The sequence below is a fragment of the Dama dama genome, chromosome 19 (assembly GCF_033118175.1).
Source record: "Dama dama isolate Ldn47 chromosome 19, ASM3311817v1, whole genome shotgun sequence".
Taxonomy (NCBI): domain Eukaryota; kingdom Metazoa; phylum Chordata; class Mammalia; order Artiodactyla; family Cervidae; genus Dama; species Dama dama.
Window position 1 is genome coordinate 51838857 of NC_083699.1, and position 25803 is coordinate 51864659.

The 25803-nt window shown below is 38.3% G+C and overlaps 1 protein-coding gene across 1 annotated transcript in view; it reads right to left on the reverse strand.

Moving 5' to 3' along the window:
* Positions 1 to 25803, reverse strand: part of FAM162A (family with sequence similarity 162 member A) — a 40800-nt gene that overhangs the window by 1787 nt on the left and 13210 nt on the right. Inside the window, exons 2-4 of the mRNA XM_061167021.1 lie at positions 16541 to 16663; positions 14053 to 14161; positions 930 to 1038 (exon numbers count right to left, since the gene is read on the reverse strand). Coding sequence (XP_061023004.1) covers positions 930 to 1038; positions 14053 to 14161; positions 16541 to 16663 — 341 coding nt within the window. The remainder of the gene's footprint in view (positions 1 to 929; positions 1039 to 14052; positions 14162 to 16540; positions 16664 to 25803) is intronic.

Below are 25803 nucleotides of genomic sequence, written 5' to 3' on the forward strand. Positions count from 1 at the left end.
TTGAACAACGTGCTGTGCTGTGCTAAGGTGCTTCAGCTGTGTTGGACTCTGCAACCCTATGGACTATATATCTGCCAGGCTCCTCTGTCCATGGGATTCTCCAGGCAAGAATACTGGAGTGGGTTGCCATTTCCAACTCCAGGGGATCGTCCCAACCCAGGGATCGAACCTGGGTCTCCTTCATTGGCAGGTGGATTCTTAACCACTAAGCCCAAGTTTAACAATACCTGTTATAAAATGAGCACTCAGTAAGTGGGAGTACTTTTCCTGTCACCTCAATTAGGTCTAGATACAAACTGTGGCTCTGCTGTTAGGGAGATGTGTGTGAACTTGGGTAAGTTACTAAGCTTTCTAAGCTATGTTTCCTCATTTATAAATGAGGTCCTAATAATAGTATCTACCTTGCAGTGTTACTGTATGATTTAACTGAGATAACAACAAGGTACCTGGAAGACAGTAAGATAGTTATTAATGCCTGTGTGAACCTGAATGCCTGTGTACTGCTTAGGAGCTTAGACAGATGGCCAAGTAAAGAACAGTGATAAGAACACTCACCAAGACTAAGGCAGAGTGAGGATCAATAAGTCCATGTACTGTGAGTGCTTTACAGACATACAAGGAGATATCAGTATATATGCCAGTGTCGTACATCTTGTTTCACATTCCTTATGACACCTGTGACATCTAAAAACTTTTTTTACTTAACCAAAACTATTTAGTTCTTCAGCATGCCAAAGTTAGGATTTGCTATTTATCTCCAGGCATGATAATCTCAGGTTTGGTTCTACCATATTTTATTTTGTTTCTTATCATTTCTTGTATAGGAAGTGACTTCCTCATCACAGAGAATAAATACAAGAATTAACCCCTGATTTCCTCTAGGTCTTTTGTGCAAAATATATAAAGATAGAGGGGAAGTCCACTCTTACCTTCTTGCCCTCAATAACCATCAATATGCATCCTGCCACTGTCAAGGCAATCATTACATAGCTGATCTTCACCCGGACCTTGTTCTTTGCAGCATCAAGCATCTCAAACCTAGCAATACAATGAGATCATGAGAGAAAGTTAAAATTTATGAGTTGCTAGAGGATATAAATCTCTGTGTCCCACAAATTAGGAGTGGAGTGGTGCCCATAAATATAAAAAAAGGAGGTGAGACCCAAAGATCTCGTAGGACTTTTGGGAGGATGGAGCATTTTCACAATTCACTTTATATTTTTATATAAATCACGGTAAAGGGGTAGAGATGAAGATAGACTGAGGACTTCCAGCTACACACTATGCCAATGATGGGAAAGAATTTAGAGGATCAATTTAACCAAAAGTATGTGAAGATCTTCACACTTCAATAAACCTTTCTTGGACATCAGGAACCAGCTGTACTAGCTTCGGCACTGCAGCTAAATATCAGTTGGATCCTACTGCTTCAGTTTCTGCAAAAGTCAACAACTACAGTTTAACTGGAATAGGCTACACTCAGACTCTGAGGCCTGGTATGAAGCCTCCATTGTCTGCTCTGGTAGATGGGAAGAGTATAATGCTGGAGGTCACAAACCTGGGCTTGCTCTGGAGCTGGAGGATGAAAGAAACCTCCAGGAATGGGTATCAAAAGATCTGACTTTAATATATTTACAGTGTGACCAACAGGAGCCCCATATACCCAAGGTGATCAAAACAAAGGATGATCCAAATAAGCTGGGTTTTAAACATTTAGATAGTTACTTATTGGTTGGTTTCTAGTTGAAAGGTTAGCTATCTAGTGACCAGTGCTGCCGTTGTGCAGTCACCCATATACTGCTATGCTATGCCAAGTCTCTTCAGTCACGCCCAGCTCTTTGTGACCCTGTGGACTACAGCCTGCCAGGCTCCTCTATCCGTGGGATTCTCCAGGCAAGAATATGGAGTAGGCTGCATGCCCTCCTTCAAAGGATACTTCCAACTCAGGGATCGAACCCATGTCTCTTGCATCTCCTGCATTGGCACGTGAATTCTTTACCACCAGCACCACCTGGGAAGCTTATACATTACTTAAATGTATTTAACTGTTAAAGGTGCTATCTGCCAACAATAAAACACTTTTATGAAAACTGAAAAAAAAACAAAAACCAAGAAAAATCTCAAATAGCTTAACCAACCACCTAAAAGAACTAGAAAAAGAAGAACAAAAAAAACCATAGCAGAAGAAAATAAAGATCAGCAAGGAAATAGAATAGAGTTTAAGAAAAAAACATTGAAAAAGATCACTAAAACCAAAAACTCATTTTTTGAAAGGATAAAATAAAAAAACTTCTGGCTAGGCTAAACAAGAAAAGAGAAAGGGTCCAAATAAGCAAAATAAGAAATAAAAGGATAAATAATAACCAATGCCACAGAAATGCAAAAAAAAAAAAAAAAAAAAAAACCCCACAAAACATCAAGAGTATACTTTGAACAATTATATGCCAACAAACTGGACAACCTACAACATACCGCCCCAAAATGAATCAAGCAAAAATAACTAACTAATCTGAACAGACTGATCACTGGAATTGAAATAGATTATGTAGTAATAATAAAAAAAAAAAACCTCTCTGCAAACAAAACTCCAGGACCAGATGGCTTCACTGGAGAATTCTACCAAACACAGAACTTATGATGATCTCTCTCAAAATCCTCCAGAACATTAAAGAGGCGGGGAACACTCCAAAAATCATTCCATGAAGCCACCATCACCCTTATACCAAAATCATACAAAGACACTATAAAAAGAAAACTACAGGCCAATATCTTTGATAATGATAGCTGTAAAAATACTCAACAAAATATTAGGAAACTGAATCCAACAACACATAAAAAGGATCATACACCATAATCAAGTTGGATTCATCCAGGGTTGCAAGGATGGTTCAACATATGCAAATCAATCAATGTGATACACCACATTAACAAAAGACAGACAAAAACCATGTGATCATTTCACCAGATATATAAAAAGCATTTGATAAAATTCAGCATTCATGCTAAAAACTCTCACCAAAGTAGGTACAGAGGAAATTTTTAAAAATAATAAAAATGCTTAATAAAAGCATTTATGACAAACCCATAGTCAACCAACAGTGAACAGGTAAAAGCCTTCCCACTAAATTCTAACTTCCCACTAAATGCTCTTTTCTTTTCTCCTTTTTTAATAAATATGCACATAGATGTACAAATATGACAATATTCTCAAACACAGAGGCATATGCATGTATGGACTCAGTATTCAGAATAGTCATGGATACAGTTTCAACTCAAAAGTACATTTATACATGATGGGATCATAAGCTCAGTACTTTGTTTTTTTTTCCCCAATTATTTTTATTAGTTGGAGGCTAATTACTTTACAATATTGTAGTGGTTTTTGCCATACATTGACATGAATCAGCCATGGATTTACATGTGTTCCCCATCCTGAAACCCCCTCCCACCTCCCTCCCCATCCCATCCCTCTGGGTCATCCCAGTGTACCAGCCCTGAGCACTTGTCTCATGCATCCAACCTGGACTGGTGATCTGTTTCACACTTGATAATATACATATTTCGATGCTGTTCTCTCAGATCATCCCACCCTCACCTTCTCCCATAGAGTCCAAAAGTCTGTTCTATACATCTGTGTCTCTTTTTCTGTCTTGCATATAGGGTTATCATTACCATCTTTCTAAATTCCATATATATGCATTAGTATACTGTATTGGTGTTTATCTTTCTGGCTTACTTCACTCTGTATAATGGGCTCCAGTTTTTATCCATCTCATTAGAACTGATTCAAATGTATTCTTTTTAATGGCTGAGTAATATTCCATTGTGTATATGTACCACAACTTTCTTATCCATTCGTCTGCTGATGGGCATCTAGGTTGCTTCCATGTCCTGGCTGTTATAAACAGTGCTGCGATGAACACTGGGGTACACGTGTCTCTTTCAGATCTGGTTTCCTCAGTGTGTATGCCCAGGAGTGGGATTGCTGGGTCATATGGCAGTTCTATTTCCAGTTTTTTAAGGAATCTCCACAGTATTCTCCATAGTGGCTGTACTAGTTTGCATCCACACCAACAGTGTAAGAGGGTTCCCTTTTCTCCACACCCTCTCCAACATTTATTGCTTGTAGACTTTTGGATAGCAGCCATTCTGATTGGCATGTAATGGTACCTCACTGAGGTTTTGATTTGCACTTCTCTGATAATGAGTGATGTTGAGCATCTTTTCGTGTGTTTGTTAGCCATCTGTATGTCTTCTTTGGAGAAATGTCTGTTTAGATCTTTGGCCCATTTTTTGATTGGGTCATTTATTTTTCTGGAATTGTGACTCACCACTTCTATTCATCATAGTGCAGTCTTGGATTGGAAGAATTAACACTGTTAAAATGGTCATACTACCCAAAGCAGTCTACAGATTTAATGTGATTCCTATCAAACGATGCATGATATTTTTCACAGAACTAGAACAAATAATCCTAAAATTTATATAGAGCCACAAAAGACCCAGAATTGCCAAAGCAATCCTGAAGAGAAAGAACAAAGCTAGGAGCATAACACACCCAGACTTCAGACAATACTACGCTAGAGTAATCAAAACAGCATGGTATTGGCACAAAAACAGACATGCAAGTCCATGGAACAGAACATAGAAATCCACACACCTATAATCAATTAATCTTGGACAAAAGAGGCAAGAATATACAATGGAGGAAAGAAGTCTATTTATAAGTGGTTTGGGAAAGCTGGACAGCTTTATGTACATCAATGAAGTCAAAACACGCCCTCACACCATACACAAAAATAAACTCAAAATGGCTTAAAGACCTAAATGATACCATAAAACCCCTAGAAGAGAACACAGGCAAAACAGTCTTTGACATAAATCTTACCAATATCTTCTGAGGTCAATCTCCCAAGGCAAAAGAAAGAAAAGCAAAAATAAATTGGACTGAATTAAATTTACAAGCTTTTGCACAGTAAAGGAAACCATACCCAAAATGAAAAAAACAAACAAACAAAAAAACAACCTTACAGAACGGGAGAAAATATTCACAACTGATGTGATCAACAAAGGCTTAATTTCCCAAATATACAAACAGCACATACAGCTCAATATCTAACAAACCACCCAATCAAATATGGGCAGAAGACTTAAGTAGACACTTCTAAAAAGAAATCATCAGGCACATAAAAAAACACCAAGAATCATCAAGAAAACCACAATGAGGTATCACTTCAAGCCTGTCAGCATGGCTGACATCAAAAAGACCACAAGTAACAAATGTTGGCAAGGATGCAGAGAAAAAGGAAGCCCTCATGCACTGTTAGTGGGAAGGAAAATTGATACAGCCACTATGGAGAACAGCACAGAGGGTCCTTTAAAAACCAAAAATAAAGGTACTATATGATCTGGCAATCTCACTCCTAAGCATATATCCAGAAAAGACAAAAACTCTAAAAGATAGATGCACCCCAATGTACACAGTAGCATTATTTACGATAGCCAAGACACAGATGACACAGTTACACACACACATATATACATACATGTACACACATAAAATGGAATACTACATAGCTGAAAAAGATAATGAAAATTGCCATTTGGAGCAACATGGATGGACCTTGAGATTATCATACTAAGTGAAGTCAGACAGAGGAAGACAAGTGTCATATGATATCACTTAGATGTGGAATATAAAATATGACATGAACTTATTTACAAAACAGAAATAAATTCACAGACATAGGAAATAATCTTATGGTTACCAAAGAGAATGGAGGGGGAGGGATAAATTCAGTTTGGGATTAACAGATACACACATATATATTAGATAAACTAGGATCTACTATGTAGCACAGGGAACTATATTCAATCTCTTGTAATATAATAGAAAAGACTCTGAAAAAGTATGTATTATGTATAACTGAATCACTATGCTGTAACCTAAACCACCACACTGTAAATTAACCATACCTGAACTTTACGCCAGCAAACATGGAAAACTCAGCAGTGGCCACAGGACTGGAAAAGGTCAGGTTTTATCCCAATCCCAAAGAAAGGCAATGCCAAAGAATGCTCAAACTACTGCACAATTGCACTCATCTCACATGCTAGTAAAGTAATGCTTAAAATTCTCCAAGCCAGGCTTCAGCAATACATGAACCGCGAACTTCCAGATGTTCAAGCTGGTTTTAGAAAAGGCAGAGGAACAAGAGATCAAATTGCCAACACCCGCTGGATCATCGAAAAAGCAAGAGAGTTCCAGAAAAACATCTAGTTCTGCTCTATTGACTATGCCAAAGCCTTTGACTGTGTGGATCACAATAAACTGTGGAAAATTCTGAAAGAGATGGGCATACCAGACCACCTGACCTGCCTCTTGAGAAACCTGTATGCAGGTCAGGAAGCAACAGTTAGAACTGGACATGGACCAACAGACTGGTTCCAAATAGGAAAAGGAGTACATCAAGGCTGTATATTGTCAGCCTGCTTATTTAACTTATATGCAGAGTACATCATGAGAAATGCTGGGCTGGAGGAAGCACAAGCTGGAATCAAGATTGCCGGGAGAAATATCAATAACCTCAGATATGCAGATAACATCACCTGTATGGCAGAAAGTGAAGAACAAAAGAGCCTCTTGATGAAAGCTTAAGAGGAGAGTGAAAAAGTTGGCTTAAAGCTCAACATTCAGAAAACTAAGATCATGGCATCTGGTCCCATCACTTCATGGCAGATAGATGGGGAAACAGTGAAAACAGTGGCTGACTATTTTTTTGGGCTCCAAAATCACTGCAGATGGTGACTGCAGTCATGAAATTAAAAGACGCTTACTCCTTGGAAGGAAAGTTATGACCAACCTAGACAGCATATTAAAAAAGCAGAGACATTACTTTGCCAACAAAGGTCCGTCTGGTCAAGGCTATGGTTTTTTCAGTGGTCATATATGGATGTGAAACTTGGACTATAAAGAAAGCTGAGCGCCGAAGAATTGATGCTTTTGAGCTGTGGTGTTGGAGAAGACTCTTGAGAGTCCCTTGGACTGCAAGGAGATCAAACCAGTCCATCCTAAAGGAAATCAGTCCTGGGTGTTCATTAGAAGGACTGATGCTGAAGCTGAAGTTCCAATACTTTGGCCACCTTGATGCAAAGAGCTGACTCATTTGAAAAGACCCTGATGCTGGGAAAGATTAAAGGTGGGAGGAGAAGGGGACAACAGAGGATGAGATGGTTGGATGGCATCATTGACTTGATGGACATGGGTTTGGGTGGACTCCGGGAGTTGGTGATGGACAGGGAGGCCTGGCGTGCTGTGGTTCACGGGGTTGCAAAGAGTCGGACACAACTGAGCGACTGAACTTAACTTTAAAAAAAAAACACAGTAAGACTGCACAAATTTAAAGTAGGAAAATTTTTTTTAAAAAAAGTATGAAGATGAAAAATGGAGCCTGGAAAGGCAAAATAAAGAAAAAAAGCCAAAAAAGAGTAAGACATGTTAATCTACACTTGCTATGGTGGGCCCAGTTTTGGCTCTGTAGTTTCACTTTAGCAGCTAGTGCTAAAATGTATCAGTATCTATTTCTCCCTGAGGTTCTTAAGAAGATAGTATATGATATAATGACATTCTCAATAACATCCTGACAATGTGCTCTGCTTCGTCAGTCAGTCATGTCCGACTCTCTGAGACCCCATGGTCTGTAGCCCACCAGGCTCCTCTGTCCATGGGGATTCTCCAGGCAAGAATCCCCATGAAGTGGGTGGCCATGCCCTCCTCCAGGGGCTCTTCTCAACCCAGGGATCAAACCCAGGTCTCCTGCATTGCAGGTGGATTTTTTTTTACCATCTGAACCACACTGCAATGAGCTTCATAAGGTTCAACACAAAGCACAATTCAGAAAGAAAACAAACATGGGAGAGTTAAACAATGTGCTCTTTATACCCAGCTTTTGCTCTCTGCCTTGAACCAGGAATAGATTTCAGGATATCTGGTACAGCAGAAAGATCCTTTAGGCAATGCTCCCTTAACATTTATCTTTAAACTAATGTTTTGGTAAAACTGAGTGACAATGAACTTAAGGTTGTGCTCTTTGTCAAGTGCCTCCTATAACTGGTCTGCTGAATACAGACCTATGTACCTTGATAGAAAGTTCTGGGTTGGGTTACCATTCTTATGTGAAAGCTAAAAGGCCTAACAGGGAAGAGTCTAAACAGAAGGCTGCTTCATCTTGGTGATTCTACAGGTAGGCAATGGGTCCCAGTTCTACTACCTGAGTGTTTGGTAAGCATCAGGGCAGGGTATGTGGAGTCCTAATGGGCTCACGATAGAGAACTGGCCTACTCAGTAGTATGTAGAAAGTGATTATATCTAGATGAATGAATTTGAGTGCTAACTTTTTTTCCCTCCTTATATTACTTTTGAAACTGGGGGGAGGAAAATACTTTAAAAATGCATGGAAGGAGGCACAGGGTCCAGGGTGTTGCAGATGGTAGGAGAAGAACCCTGAAAGCATATATACACTGATATAAGAGCTTGGATCCAGTGAGGGAGCAATGTGGATGGAGTCCTCTAGGCACTGAAGCTGGGCCTGCAGGGTGGGAGGAACCAGGAACAACTGCTAAGAACATTGAATTGCTCCTAAGAGCATCTGAGATCCCACCAACCACAACGACCCATGTTGACAAATGTTTTATGTGAACTGGTATTTCCAACTGAAGTGCTGTAATCCTCAGGAAAAGTGATGTATTTTCCATTTGAGGGAACATAAAAAGTAAAGTGCATTTAAATAAGGCCACAAGGTTGCCCTCCATTCTACAGGGAGCACTAAGAACGGGTATGTTAAGCAGTGCCTGTTCAGAACTACCAGCACAAGCATAAACGGTGGCTCAGGCCCAGAGAAGAGACTGCCAGGGTGACTCGTGAGATTGTGCTTTGGGCTTGATGGTGTCTTGGGACCGCCTACAAGTCAGACTATGGCAGGTTTTCCTTAGTAAAATATATAAAGCACCTATTAGGGCCATGAGTACATACCAGCCTGATTTCTGCTGGGATATTCATGAATAAATTACAGTACAGGTGAGAATTTGAGGTCATGTTTATTTCCAGCATGTTCTTCCAGAAGAATACAACTGTCACTTGAGCTAAGAAGGACCAAGGCTCTCCTGCTGAAATAATTCTAGTGAATATAATGTGTTATTTAATTTGACAGGCAGAAAGAAAGGGCTCTGTTATTAAAGTTGTTGTAAACAGAAAGCAAAACCTACTTATCTTCCTACAAAAAGATACCCTGAATGAACCCAGAACTTCTTCAATCATGACTTGATTTAGAAGCCAGAAGGCTCCAGAACAATTTCTTACTAGAAGAGAATGAATGTCCAGGAGCTTTGTCCCAAGCCCCTGTCTCTGAAGAGGATGATGTCCCACAGGTAGACTGCATCTATTTCTTAGAATCTCTTTTTGGCCAAGATGCAAACCATAAGGCAGGAGCAGTGGTTCTCAACTTGGAATGATTCCTATGTCTGAACTGAGCTCTGGGGTTCCTGGGTCATGCAGCCTGATTCCAGGAATCAGCTCTGCCTACCAGTAGTCTGGTACTAACCCCAGGATCTGCTTCACCTGCCGCTAGGTGGGCAACAGGCTCAGATTCATCAGGACCCTGTCTCTGGCCACCAGTGTGCCAGCACTAGTGCCAGGGCTCCCCAGGGATCTGCAATCACATACATAAAAATACAGTTAGCAACTCAGATAAAAAGAGGCAGCAGAGGAATATGTTCTAGAAGAAGGAACAGATAAAACCCTAGAAGATGAACTAAGTAAAGTGATAGCCTACCTACATGAGAAAGACCTCAGAGTAATGATCATAAAGATGATCAAAGAACTTGGAAGAAGAATGGGTACACAGAGCGAGGAGTTAGAAGTTTTTAAATGAGAAAACACAAACAATAGCCAGATGTGAAAAATACAGTAACTGAAATGAGAACTACAGTAGAAGGAATCAACAGTAGACTAAATGATACAGAAAAATGGATCACTGAGCTGGAAGACAGAATAGTGAAAACCACTGCCACAGAGCAGAAAAAAATGAAAAGAAATAAGGACAGTTTAAGAGACCTCTGGGACAACATCAAGCCCACTAATATTCACATTATAGGGGTCCCAGAAGGAGAAGAGCGAGAAAGTGCTTCAAAATAATTGAAGAGATAATACCTGAAAACTTTCCTAACCTGAGAAATGAAAGTCATCCAAGTCCAGGAAGCACAGAATCTCATACAGGGTTAACCCAAAGAGGAACACACCAAGAATACTGTAATCAAAAATAAAAATGACAAAAATTAAAGGTTAAGAGAGAATACTAAGAGCAGCAAGAGAAAAGTAACAAATTACATAGAATGACATTCCCACAAGGCTATCAGCTGAATTTCCAGTAGACTCTGCAGGTCAGATGGAAGTGACATGATATATTTAAAGGAATGAAAGAGAAAAACCTACAACCAGGAATAGTCTACCCAGCAAGGTTCTTATTCAGATTTGATGAAGAAATAAAAAACTTTACACACAAGCAAAATCTAAGAGAATTCAGCACCATCAAAGCAGCCTTAACAATAAATGTTAAACGAACTTCTCTAGGCAAAAAAGAAAAGGCCACAATTACAAAAAAGAAAATTATGGAATGAAAGAGCTCACTGGCAAAGGTAAAGTTAGGAAATCATTCACATACAAAGTTAGTAAAGGTAGGAAATCATCCATACAAAAAGATAGTAGGGAGATTAAGAGAGACAAGTAGTTACGATCATCTGTATCTACAGTAAGCAGTGAAGGGATACACAAAACAATCAGATATAAAACATGGGCTTCCCAGGTGGCACAATGTAAAGAACCCACCTGCCAATGCAGGAAATGCAAGAGACATGGGTTCGATTCCTGGGTCAGAAAGATCTCCTGGAGAGGGAAATGGCAACCCCAAAATCCAGTATTCTTGCCTGGAGAATTCCAAGGACAGAGAAGCCTGTTGGGTTACAGTCCATGAGGTGGCAAAGAGGCAGACATGACTGAGCTACTGAGCATGCACACATACACACACATGATATCAAAAACAGTAGTCATCAGGAGAGGAATGTGCAAACTCAGGTGTTTTTTTAAATGCATTTGAAACTAAGAGATGAGCTCCTTAAAACAATCACTTATATACCCAGACTGCTATATAAAAACCTCATGGTAACTGCAAACCAAAACCCTATAATAAATATACACACAACAAAGAAAAAGGAATACAAACATACACTAAAGATAGTCATATCAGAAGAGAATAGAACAAAAGAAGAAAGAAAAAAAGAGCTACAAAACAAATCCATACTACACATAAAAAACAAACAACAAAGACCTATTGTAGAGCATAGGGAACTATATTCAATACCTTGTAATAACTTATAATGGAAAAGAATAGATGTATTATATATATATATATATATATATATATATAAAACTGAATAACTCTGCTGTACATGTGAAACACTGTAAATCAAATATATGTAAATAAAAAATCCAAAATAATTAACAAAAAGGCAGTGAGGATATACATATATATGATTACCTTAAATGTAAATGAACTCAATGCTCCAACCAATAAATACAGACTGAATGGAAGAAAAACAAGACCATATATATGCTGCCTACAAGAGACTCATTTCAGATCTAGAGACACATACAGACTGAAAGTGAGAGGATGAAAAAAGGTATTTCATACACGTGGTAATCAAAAGAAAGCTAAAGTAGCAATATTCATAGCAATCAGACAAAGTAGACTTTAAAATACTGTTATAAGAGACAAAGAGAGACAGTATAATGATCAAGTGATCAATCCAAGAAAACATAACAATTGTAAATATATCTGCACCCAAAATAGGAGCTCCTCAATACGTAAGGTAAAAATTAACTGACATAAAAGGAGAAACTGCAAGTAAGACAATACTAGGATGGGACTTTAATACCCCATTTACATCCAGACAGAAAATCAGTAAGGAAACACAGACCTTGATAACACATTAGACTAAATGGACTTACTTGATACATTTAGAGTATTTCATATGAAAGCAGCAGAACATTCTTTTCAAGTGCACATGGAACATTCTCCAGGATAGGTCATACGCTGGGTCACAGAGCCAGTTTCAGTAAATTTAAGAAAACTGAAATCATATCAAGCATCTTTTCCAACCACTATGAGACTAAAAATCAACTATAAGAATAAACTGCAAAAAACACAAACATGCGGAGGCTAAGCAATATGCTACTAAACAACCAATGGATCAGTGAAGAAATCAAATAGAAAATAAAAAAACCTAGAGACAAATGAAAACAAAAACACAACAATGCAAAACCTCTGGGATGCAGCAAAAACAGTTCTAAGAGGGAAGTTTTTAAGCAATATAAGCTTGCCTCAGGACATAAGAAAATCTCAAATAAACAAATTAACCTTACACCTAAAGCAACTAGAGAAAGAACAAACAAAACCCAAAGTTAGTAGAAGGAAAGAAATTACAAACATCAGAGCAGAAATAAATTAAACAAAGACTAAAAAAAACAACAACAGCAAAGATCAATGAAACTAAAAGCTGGTTTTTTGAAGAGATAAACAAAACTGATAAACCTTTAGCCAGACTCATTAGGGAAAAAAAAAAGTGAGAGGGCCTAAATCAATAAAATCAGAAATGAAAAGGGAGAAGTTACAGCCCACACCACAGAAATACAAAGGATCACAAGAGACTATTATGAAAAACCATATCCAAATAAAATGGGAACCTTGAAGAAATGGACAAATTCTTAGAAAGGTACAATCTCCCAAGATTGAACCAGGAAGAAATAGAAAATATGAACAGACCAATAATTAGTATTGAAATTGAATAGTATTTTAAAAACTCCCAACAAATAAAAGTTTAGAACCAGATAGCTCCATGGGTGAGCTGTAGCAAACATTTAGAGAAGAGTTAACACCTCTCCTGCTGGAACTATTCCAAAAAATTGCAGAGGAAGGGATACTTCCTAACTCATTTTATGGGCTATCATCACCCTGATACCAAAACCAGACAAAGATACCAACAACACCAAAAAAATAACAGACAAGTATCACTGATGAACATAGATGCAAAAATCCTCAACTAAATACTAGAAAACCAAACCCAACAATAACTTAAAACGTCCATGCACCATGATCAAATGGGATTTATCCCAGGGATGCAAGGATTTTTCACCACCCACAAATCAATCAGTATGATATACCACATTAGCGAACTGAAGAACAAAAACCACATGATGATCTAAAACAGATGCAGAAAAAGCTTTTGATAAAATTTAATATTGGTTATGGTAAAAACTCTCCAAAAAGTGGGCATAGAAAGAACATACCTCAAAACAGTAAGGGCCATATATAAAAAAGCCCACAGCTAACATTATACTAAACAGTGAAAAGCTGAAAGCATTCCCTCTAAGATCAGGAAGAAGACAAGAATGCCCACTCTTGCCACTTTTATTCAACACAGTTTTGGAAGTCCTAGCCATGGCAATCAAAGAAGAAAAAGAAATAAAAGGAATCCAAATTGGAAAGGAAGAAGTCATTGTTTGCAGATGACATGATAACCATACACAGAAAATTCTAAGGATGCCACCAGAAAAACTACTACAGTTCATCAGGGAACTGGATAAAGCTGTAGGACCAAAATTAACATACAGAAATCTGTTGCATTTCTATATGCTAACAAAAAAAATATAAGAAAGAGAAATTAATTTAGTTACTTTCTATAGCTAGGAGAGAAAATCAAATCAGCTGACTTCAGAGTAACTGACAGCTCTTCACTAGGCACTACATAAGCGCAATGATAACACACTGATTTTCTAGCACTGTTTTTATTCCAGGTACTTGTCAAAAAGTAAACGTTTAGGAAAGTGGAAACTTTTAAATATGGCTGAAAGGTTTTAAATAGACTCAGAGGAACTGATTTTCCTTTAAAATAGATTGCTGAAAAATAAAAGCTGCTTACAACCCTAACTTCAGCACTCACGAGACAGTCTCTGGAATGTCATCTTCCTTTTTGAAGCGACCTGACCATATTAGAATCTTCTTCTCCCAGTCTGTAGGCTTGTGCAGAGGCACTCTGTGGCTGTAAGTGTCTATGAGAAAAACAAGAGAAGATATTTATGTGAGATTGACTCCCAAATTTAGCAACAGAAAAATGCTATTTGTGCTTTTTAGCTATTCACTAAATAGAATCACTAGGAAATCGCAAGTTAATTAGAGCTTTATTTGAATGGAATTTCTTAGGTTGCTTATATATTTCTTAAATGAGATTCAAAAATTTTGTAAGGACTGAGGTAAAATAAAAGCATTATTTTCCAATATAAGCCCAAGCCATTGAAAGCTGAAAGAACACCATGAACAAAGATATAAAGATGAGAAGGATGAACTAAGAAGGGAACAGCATGGGAGCCTGTTTGACTTTGGTAGAATTTTTAAGTCTGTGAGGTAAAATCAGATTATAAAAGAACCTGAAAAAAAAAAAAAAGAACCTGAATGGCAGGCTAAGGGTTTTAGACCTGACTCAAGAACTATTGTACTTAGAAAGCTAATCTGCACAGTGGCTGGAAAGAGGAAAGGATAGGGCAGAGTGGACAAGACCAAATAGGAGATTATAATACAAGCTATTACAATACAAGGGTGAGTTGTTATAGTCTCAGCTAGAGTTGTAACAGTGGGAAGAGAAACAAAAAGTCAATCTGAAAGAATTAGGAGATTGATCAAGATAAAGATGGATTCATGAAGAACCTTAAACTTGGATGATTAAAACAAAAGCAGTATTGTTAACCAAAATAAGGCGACTGAAAACAACCAGTCAGGAGAGGGAAAAGTACTAATGCCATTTTAGATCTACTGGGTCTAAATTTACGCCATCTGAGTAAGTTTCATTAATGAGTCGGGAGTGGAGATAACCACTGGTGCAAAGAAAGAGCCAGTGAGGATGACAGACGCAGAAGAGCAGGGGCTGAGTGTTGGTGCACGACCCAGAACGGACAAAGAGGCAGCAGAGGAAAATGGAGCAGCCAAAACAGGCAGAACCACAGACTATAAAAGAGTCTTTCAAAGGAAGGGGAAGTCACTGAAGATGAGAAGCAGAAAAAGGGGATCACAGAATGTCAGAGTTACAAAGGACCTTGGAGATAATCTCATCTAACTTTCATGTACTGCTGACATCTCTCTTGCAGACGGACTATCTCCTTGACTACGTCACCTTTGTTTACGCTGCACCTTTCACTTAATCAGAAGCCAACAGCAAGAGGAACAGAAAAGTCACTAGGGAAAAAAAATCCTTAAAGAACCAAAGGCAAGAAAAGACATTCAGAAGTACAGAAATAGTACTGCTGTAATCTTTTATTATTATTAATAATTACTAAATGTGGTACTTTATAGTTTATTTTTACTTTATGTACTACATACTCATTAAAGACAATTCAGAAAGTACAGATGTGAAAAAAGAAAAAGATAAAAACCACGCTTAATTCTCCTCTCATAGTATGGGCACTATGTTCATTTTGGTATGTTTCCTAAATCTTATCACCATACATAGGCACATATATGTAATTTCTGTATGTACCATTTTTGGGCTTACACACAATGTAAAATTTTGTATCCTGCCTTGTTCATTAACATTATAACAAAAACTTTCCATGCCAGTATGTTGTAATTATAAGCACCATTTCCAACAGTTGCACAACTCATCAAGTAGATCTCATCTATAACCATTCCCAGATTATTTAACATTTAGACTAATTTCTCATTTTCCTTTATATGTGTATAAAAATATATATAGATATATATACATATACATATATATAAATAAATGGGAACAGCATTACATTCAAAGCTTTTTCCACATAAAGGGATTATTCCTTAGGATAGATCCCCAGAAGTGAAATACCAGGTCAAGGGGTGTAAATACTTTTAACCTCTTAATAAATATTCTTTGACAACAGTTATTTTCCACCCACCAGTACCTATCTGGCCCTAGTGTAGGGCCCAGAAGAAGCAATTCCCATGAAGAAGCAATGAGCAAGTAGTTCCTGGGGCCATACAGTTTAAATATTATGCTCCTTCTCTCCACAGTGCTGACAGGGACAGAACGTGGAGTTAGGGATAGGACTAAACATTGCTGAAGTTAATGTACAAGCCAGTGCGTAGCCCTAGGTATACTGTACCCAAATGTCATTTTTTGATCTGGTTCATCTTTGAGGCTGACCAATATTTACTTTGGTACATCTATCATCTACAGAAAGCTCTAGTCAAATCCTTGAGGTAAGAGATGAAAATGACAAATGGGAAAAATGAAGAAATCACTGCCACATGTAAGCACAACTCATATAAGTACAACTTGGGAGGCCTGAACTACATGATAGGGAGCCCTGTGACCACCTCTCTTTTAGGTTCTTTTGATTCCAGGTTGTTCTAGTCTTTGGGAGCTGCCTAGTCCATAACTGGAAAGACAAATAAAAACTTACGGGTTGGAGGCTTTGGACTTTCCTGGGGTTTGCTGCAAAATCCATTTGTCCTCTTCAAATCAGAGTTTCTGGTAAGCCTTAATGATGAGAAAGCATCTCTTTCACATGACCTAAGACAACTTCCTAGTAAAGAGAAAAAAAATGTTTCAGATAAAGGAAATCTGATATCTTACAATGAAAAATGCCTGCAAAATACATATTTCATCCATAAAAATTATCTCACTTAAAAAATGAATATCCTACTCTATGTAAGATACATGTACTATATTTAAAGTGTTTAGTGCTATCTTAAAATATGCATGTTTTGCTGATTAGGAAATTAGGAATTTACAATATATTTTATTGGCTTTAAGTTTTATAAAAGTATAAAACTTCTCACGCGTCTTATAACAATAATGATTCTGCTATGAATCATTAGTGTTAGTATAACCCTCAGTGTTAGCAGGAACATTTTTAATCAAAAATTAATCAGAATTCAAAGCAGAGACAGCCAGAAACAGTTCTGATGAGGATAAAAGGGGATAATTCTGAGTATGGGGGTGGGGAGTCATACAATAGACTAGGGCTGATCCTCAGTCAAAGGATCATCACAAAAGAGCCCTAGGGCCCTAGGATGTGGGAGAAAGGGAGCACTACAGAAGAATGAAACAGAAAAGAAAGCTGGAAAGGCAGCAATAATAAATCTGATCAAGATCCTGACGCTCCATGATGCTCTGCATAACAAAGAAAGGGATACCCAAGATTTGCCTTTAATGTGACAAGAATGAGCCCTCACAGCTTTGTGCTTAAAACTTCACAGAATTCAAGCAGTTTTAAAAAGCTATTTGTTAGTGGATAAACAATCTATACCTTCGAAGTTCCAGATACCTAACAGAGAGTCATTGTAGCTTCAGAGTTTGAAGTAGTAAGGGGAGAAACAGAGGGAAGAGCAGTAAAATGTGTTTACAGCACAGGACCTCCCAAAGTTGGTAAGAACCATAATTACCTTGCTTTTTCTTTCTCCTGTTTAAGAAAATCTTTAAACATAGCAATCTTAAAGAAAAATCACTGTGGACTTCTCATGGGCACACGTTTATATTTGTGTAAAGATTTTTAAAAGAAAACTTTTACTGATACATAATTTCACATTAAAAATTCATCCTTTTAAATGTGTAAAACAAAGAATCACCTTCTGCTTCAATGTTCTGCTTGACAGGAATTAATCAGAGAGAGAGAGGGGGGCAAAAGATGGAGGAGGGAGTTAGCTTTGTTGTCCACTAATAACTGGACAGAGACTTCCTTAAATGCCTTTCACCAATAAGTTTGCCAGCTTTTGCTGAAGGTCTCTGTGTGCATTTGGGGGGCATGCTCTGGGAATGCGTACGGAAGAAGCTGTTTGCATTGTATTACCTCTGAGTAAGGTTTAAAAAAAAAAAAGGCAAGCCCGCTAAGTGAGGGTTTCCATGGAGCAGACAGACAGGCCAAATAGTAACAGTCCTCTGAAGTAGGGGCTTGAGGAGCTCCAAATCCATTCTGCCTTTTTCAGTGTCTGCTATATTTTTCAGAGCTACATGATTTCAAGGTATTAGTTACAAAGTATTACTGTGAAGCCAAGAGGAGACAGGAATCAGTTAACATTCCATGAGCCTTGCTGTTCTTACCATGACTAAGTCATTTTCTTGGACACAGATTGTCACAAGCCTCTGGTTATTACCTAGAGTTCTGAAAAGGTTGACTCTAAGACTATGGTCATATTTTCATTGCTTTTATATAAGGGTGAATTTTCAGAGGTCCTATTTTCAGAGTGAATTGTCAGATTCACTAACATACCTTAAGCTGGACCCTCTATTTGTATCAAGATTTGTGGTTGCCTGCAGTCTGATTTCTTTCATAAGAGGGCTCATTTATTTCAGTTTTCTAGGCAGTAGTCCCAGAAGGCTTTGCCTGGGTCTGAGTGACCACACTACCAGTGCCACCTAGTGACAGCACGTGTACACTGTAAGAAAGGTAGATAAAGTATAACTGATCTTAGTTTTTTTCTGCCTTTTAAATGTTGATAATGTAGTATTTACTTCAACAAGGCTGATTTAAAGGTTAAATGGAGGAAAACAGTATGGAGATTTCTTAAAAAACTGGAAATAGAACTGCCATATGACCCAGCAATCCCACTTCTGGGCATACACACTGAGGAAACCAGATCTGAAAGAGACACGTGCACCCCAATGTTCATCGCAGCACTGTTTATAATAGCCAGGACATGGAGGCAACCTAGATGCCCATCAGCAGACGAATGGATAAGGAAGCTGTGGTACATATACACCATGGAATATTACTCAGCCGTTAAAAAGAATTCATTTGAATCAGTTTTAATGAGATGGATGAAACTGGAGCCCATTATACAGAGTGAAGTAAGCCAGAAAGATAAAGAACATTACAGCATACTAACACATATATATATGGAATTTAGAAAGATGGTAATGATAACCCTATATGCAAAACAGAAAAAGAGACACAGAAGTACAGAACAGACTTTTGAACTCTGTGGGAGAAGGTGAGGGTGGGATGTTTTGAAAGAACAACATGTATATTATCTATGGTGAAACAGATCACCAGCCCAGGTGGGATGCATGAGACAAGTGCTCGGGCCTGGTGCACTGGGAAGACCCAGAGGAATAGGGTGGAGAGGGAGGTGGGAGGGGGGATGGGGATGGGGAATATGTGTAAATCTATGGCTGATTCATATCAATGTATGACAAAAGCCACTGAAATGTTGTGAAGTAATTAGCCTTCAACTAATAAAAAAAATAAGAAAAAAAAAAAAAGGTTAAATGGAAAATACACGTGAGAGCATTTGGCAAGATGCTTGAAACATGGCAGGTACTCTAAACATTAAGTTTGTTTCCTTAAACACGAATCAAAACATTTCCAGAACACTTCAATTTTATCCCTAAGATGGTCAGAATTTCTGACCAAGGTAGTTTTAAATTGTTATCAGGGCACGGATAAATTCCATGAATCTCTTCTAAAGTTCTTCATAGCTTTCAAGATTAAAACAAAAATATTTAATGCTGTGATTCTCAAACTTCAGGATGCATCAGAACCACCCGAATGGCTCAGTAAAATGCCAATCAAAGGCACACCTATCTCCGGTTTTAGAAACAGTTTGGGGTTGAATCTGCATTTCTAACAAGCTCTTAGGTGAAGCTTCTACTGCTGCTTTGAAACCACACTTTGAGAACTACTGGTTTTTTTTTTTTTTTTTTAAGCTATGGCAAAAAACACATAACACAAAATTTACCATTTTAACCACTTTTAAGTGTACAGTGCTACGGCATTAAGTACACTCACATTGTTTTGCCACCGTCATCACCATCCGGGGCTTCCCTGGTGGCTCAGTGGTAAAGAATTTGCCCTCCAGTGTAGGAGACAGGGGGTTTGATCCCTGGGTTAGGAAGATCCACTGGAGGAGGAAATGGCAACCAACCCTTGTATTGTTGCCTGGGAAATCCCATGGGCAGAAGAGCCTGGCAGGCTGCAGTCCATGGGGTTCGCAGAGAATTGGACATGACTGAGCACGCACACACCACCACCATCCATCTTCAGGACTTTTTCATGTTCCCCAGAGGACCACTAGTTTAATGTGACCTATAAGGTCCCTTCCCACACCATCCTGTCCTATCCCCTTCTGGCAGGTACTGAGACAGAAAGGAATCAAGTTAACTGACAATGAGCTCTATTGTCTAAAGAGGAAACAGAAAAAGAACCAATAATTATCTCCTTAGGTACAATCCTTTCCCATCCCTCTTAATTAGAACAGAGTAAGTTTACAAAAACAGAACAGAGACAGTTTAGAAGAGTAAAAGACAAATTGCCTCTTAGCTCTTCAGTTCAGCTCAGTCCAGTCGCTCAGTCATGTCCAACTCTTTGCGACCCCATGAACCACAGCACGCCAGGTGTCCCTGTCCATCATCAACTCCCAGAGTCCACCCAAACCCATGTCCATCTCATCCTCTGTCATCCCCTTCTCCTCCTGCCCTCAATCTTTCCCAGCATCAGGGTCTTTTCAAAAGAGTCAGGTCTTAGCATCAGGTGGCCTAAGTATTGGAACTTCAGCTTCAGCATCAGTCCTTCCAATGAATACTTAGGACTGATTTCCTTTAGGATGGACTGGTTTGATCTCCTTGCAGTCCAAGGGACTCTCAAGAGTCTTCAGTCCAAAAGCATCAATTCTTCTGCGCTCAGCTTTCTTTATAGTCCAACTCTCACATCCATACATGACTACTGGAAAAACGATAGTCTTGACTAGACAGACCTTTGTTGACAAAGTAATATCCCTGCTTTTCAACATGCTGTCTAGGTTGGTCATAACTTTCTTTCCAAGGAGTAAGCGTCTTTTAATTTCATGGCTGCAATCACCATCTGCAGTGATTTTGGAGCCCCCCAAAACAAAGTCAGTTCAGGTTAAAGCAAAAATGTTACCAAGTACACCTACTTACTGTCAGTCACACAAACGCACGTTTGGAGACAGTTATTCATTCAACAAATGTACTAGTCAGGTATTGTTCTAGGCAATATAAAAAACAGATAAAACTTTATGCCAGATGCGCTTATATTCTACTGGAGGAAGGGGGAAAAAAATATATATATATATATTATATATATATAGTTAGATAGTAAATGCCAGAGAGAAAAAATAAAGGGGAAACAAAGTGTTTGTGTGCTTAAAATGTGGTGTGTGTGAGATTTTACATAGGGCAGTAAGAGAAGTTCTCTATGAGAATGCCATGAAGGAAGTCAGGGAGCTAGCATGCAGGTAGATACTCCAAACAGAAACGGTAGTAAGTGCAAAGGCCCTAAAGTGGTTCCAAGGACATAATGAGGCGGCCAGCATGGCCAGAATAGAGGAATAATGAAAAGAGAGCAGGCCTTGAGGTTACAGACACACCTGGGATGGAGGTGAAGAATAGGGACTTAAAGGCATGAGAGGTTTACCTAGATCAGAAAATATTTCCCAACCTTTTGTTACTACAACTTCACACTGGATGCCAGTAATTTTTCTCTCCCTAAGGTATAAATGGTATTAAAGCATAAATAAACATAATATTATACAATTAGAAACAACAGACTATTGGAAAAAATAATTTAAAAAAACCCAGCATCACTTAAAAAAATATATGAAGTCTTGATGTGATTTTGGTACTTATTCTGCAACTACAATAAAATTGAAGCATAAAAGTTTTAGTATAATTATTAAGACTACTTTTCTATCTCAAAGAGATAAGAATTTATTGCCCCAGACATCCAAGCCAAAAATTTTCCATCCTCTGGTGGATCACAATTAAAAACAAACAAAAAACCCAAAAGAAAAACAGTTCCTTAACCCCCTGGCTTCACTAGCAGCCTGTCCCTGGCTGACCAAACTGTGTCCCCAGGGCCTTAGCAGAAAGTGAAGCCTCATTGTGCCTGGAAGGCTCTGACTGGCAAATGGCTTGTTAATCTTAAGAGTAGCTGTCCTTAAGTTTTAGTATGCAACACAATCACCCAGAGGACTTTTAACACATTCTACTGGACCCCGTTTCCAGAGTTTCTGATTCAGTAAGTGTATGTGGAGTCTGAGAATTTTCATTTCCAACAATTTCCCAGGTGATGCCAATCTTGTTGGTCTGGGGGTCCACAATTTGTAAATCAGTGCCTTAGAGTTATTACTGCTCCCTGGAGGCTTTAGCGGGTCAGCCTCAATGAGTCTGATTCAAGTACTGACTTCTGTCCTGTTGTCCTTTCCTTTCCTTTCATTTCAACCCCATCATGCGCAGTGCAGAGCAGTGGGCATGCTTTTTTCTTCCTCCTCAGAATCATTCAAGACTCTCCCGGAGATAACGGTCAATGATGTTACCTGGAATATGACCAATCTCTGAGAATCAGTGATGATAAATGAAGGTTCAGTGAATGCTGGTGGAGAAAGAGGCTTTTATAAGATTATTTAATTTAGTATTTCTTAACCTGCGTGAGGGCTTCCCTGGTGGCTCAGCTGGTAAAGAATCCGCCTGCAATGCAAGAGACCTGGGCTTGATCCCTGGGTTGGGAAGATCTCCTGGAGAAGGGAACTGGCTACCCACTCCAGTATTCTGGCCTGGAGAATTCCATGGACAGTATAGTCAGACACGACTGAGCGACTTTCACACACACACTAGAACCTGTGTCAAGATCAGCTGCCAGGTCTGTTGCAAGTATGTTGCTAGGTATGAAGTTTGCCAATGATCTGCTTAAAAATAAAATCATGGCATTTTATTGTCAAAACCCCTAAAACTGTACATCACAAATTATGCACATTTAAAAATATCAACTAGGAGACTGGGTGATTCCCAGGATGGAATGCAGACTCTGACAAATGTATCCAATTCTATTAAAAATGCATGACTACAAGTATATACCAGGATTGAACAAGTAAGTAACTAAATGGTAGATAATGACAGCCAGGTTTCTCACTGTCAAAGAAATAAGTTCCAAAAGCAAGGGTGGAAGGCTAGAAAGAACGTGGTGCTGGATTAGTCAGAGAACTCAGTATGAGCACCTTTAGTGTGTGTGTATATATATATATATATATATATATACACACATGTATGTGTACATATATATAGATGACAGACACGAGAGCGACAGAGACATAAATATGCGTGTACACATGGCTTAGTACACACGTATATTTCCTAGCTGTGCCCACTAAGGCCTGGAATCAATGACACTTAAGTAGCAATAAGCATACTCACTGACCAAATCTTGGTGTCTAAATACCATTATCCAATAAAAGGAACCCAGGCTCCCTGGAGAAAACTGGCTGATTCTATGTGGGGGTAGAGAAAATACAAGATGAGTCTGGAATATCCTGGAATGCCAGAAAGTAGTGTTCAAAAATCAATACGATGGGGGCCTGTAAAGGGACATGGAAGTTGATCTGATAAAGCCTAAACTGGAATAATTTGAGCAACAAAGTAAATAACGCAGTAATGGATTATAGCAAGGTAAAAAATATATGAGTCCATCCATAAAAAAATGTGTCCAATAATAAATCATGTGGATATTAATAAATCACACTGTCTAGTATGATGTGATGAGAAGGGCACTTTACCTCTGTGCTATTTATTCGTCCCCAAAACCCATAATCCTAGTCTTATCATGAGAAAGCAAAACCAAACTGAGAGATATCTCACAAAATATCTGACAAGTATTCCTCAAAACTGGCAACACCATGAAAATCAAAGAATGTGAAACCATCACAGATCAGAAACCATAACAGACCATATCTATGGAGGTATGACAACTAAACGCAACATGGTATACTGGATTGGATCCTGGAACAGAAAATGGACATCAGCAGAATAACTAGTGAGAACCAAAGGAAGCCTCTCCTTCAGTGGATAGCAAAGTACCAATGTTAATTTCTTAGTAATGACAAATGTATTGTGGGTTATGTAAAATGATAAAATTAGAGGTAATTGGGTAAGCAGTACACAGAACTCTGTACTATCTTTGTGTTTTTTCTGTAAATAAAATTATTCTAAATAAAAATACTATTAAACATGGGCTTAATTATATCTTATTGTTTTTACTTTATACAAACTATGAACAAATGTATATTTACTTAATATTAAGTATTTTAAAAATTAGAGAAGATTTGATGTAATCTCTATAAAAATGTCAGTCTCACTCATTTGTACTCCAGTATGCTTTTGGAATAGGACAGAAAAGGAAAGAAATGGAGTATAATAGGAAATGTGCCCAATTCAGGGTAGACCAAAGACATGCAGGTGAAGGTCATCTGCCTAGGGTACTTTGGTGAAACTGAGATGAGAAAATGACACATGATGATATATATCTTGTCATACTGTGCTATTTTCAAATGTTGTTGCCATCTCCTGTGAGCTTGTTACATGTGCAGACTTTCGGCTCCACCACAGACCTACAGAATTTGAATTTGTATTTTTAATGAGATATACAAGTCATTCACATGAACGTTTTATTTCAAGAAGCAAATAGCCACATTCATTCAATATTTTGATGTGTACATATTTTGTGCTGGACACATGGAAACCAATACCACATACTCTAAAGTCTGTAATAGTGCTATTCAGCCTCAGCTGGGAGCTTCCTGGAAATACTTCTCAGACACCAACCCAAAATTAGAATCTCCTGGGGTGAGGACTAGAAAAATGTTTTCACAAGCCCTTCAAGTGATGTTTACACACACTAAAATTTGAGAAAGATGGATTTCAAACTCTGTATACTGGAATCAACACAGAAAAACAAACAAAAAAACCAATCAACAGGGCCATCCCAGATCAATTAAATCCCAATTTCTGTGAACAGGACTCTGGTATTAGTATTCTTTAGAAAGATTTTCTAAGTGATTCTAATGCACTGCCATGTTTGAGAACTGCTCTTCAGCACAACTAGCTGGAGTCCCTTTTGAACAAAGGCTACAAGAATGAGCAAGGTACACCTGCAGAGTTAAACACATATGTCTCTGGCTGTGTTCAAAATCCCTCTTTTCAACGATATAAAGCCACTCTCAGTAACATGGAGCAAACTAGGGATTACTATACTAAGTGAATAAGACAGAGAAAGACAATCATGTGACATCACTTCTATGTGGAATCTTAAAAACAATACAAATGAATATATTTACAAAACAGAAACAGACTCACAGACATAGAAAACAAACTTACAGTTACCAAAGGGAAAAGGGTAGAGGAGGGATAAAATAGGAGTTTGGGATTAACAGATACACACTATTATAAACAAAACAGATAAAAAGCAAGGACCTTCTGTACAGCACAGGGAACTATATTTGATATCTTGGCCTTACAGATAGCTGAGAAAAGAAGAGAAGCGAAAAGCAAAGGAGAAAAGGAAAGATATTCCCATTTGAATGCAGAGTTCCAAAGAATACCCAGGAGAGATAAGAAAGCCTTCCTCAGCGATCAATGCAAAGAAATAGAGGAAAACAACAGAATGGGAAAGACTAGAAATCTCTTCAAGAAAATTAGAGATACCAAGGGAACATTTCACACAAAGATGGGTTTGATAAAGGACAGAAATGGTATGGACCTAACAGAAGCAGAAGATATTAAGAAGAGGTGGCAAGAAGAACTGTACAAATAAGATCTTCACGACCCAGATAATCACAATGGTGTGATCACTCACCTAGAGCCAGACATCCTGGAATGTGAAGTCAAGTGGGCCTTAGAAAGCATTACTACGAACAAAGCTAGTGGATGTGATGTAAT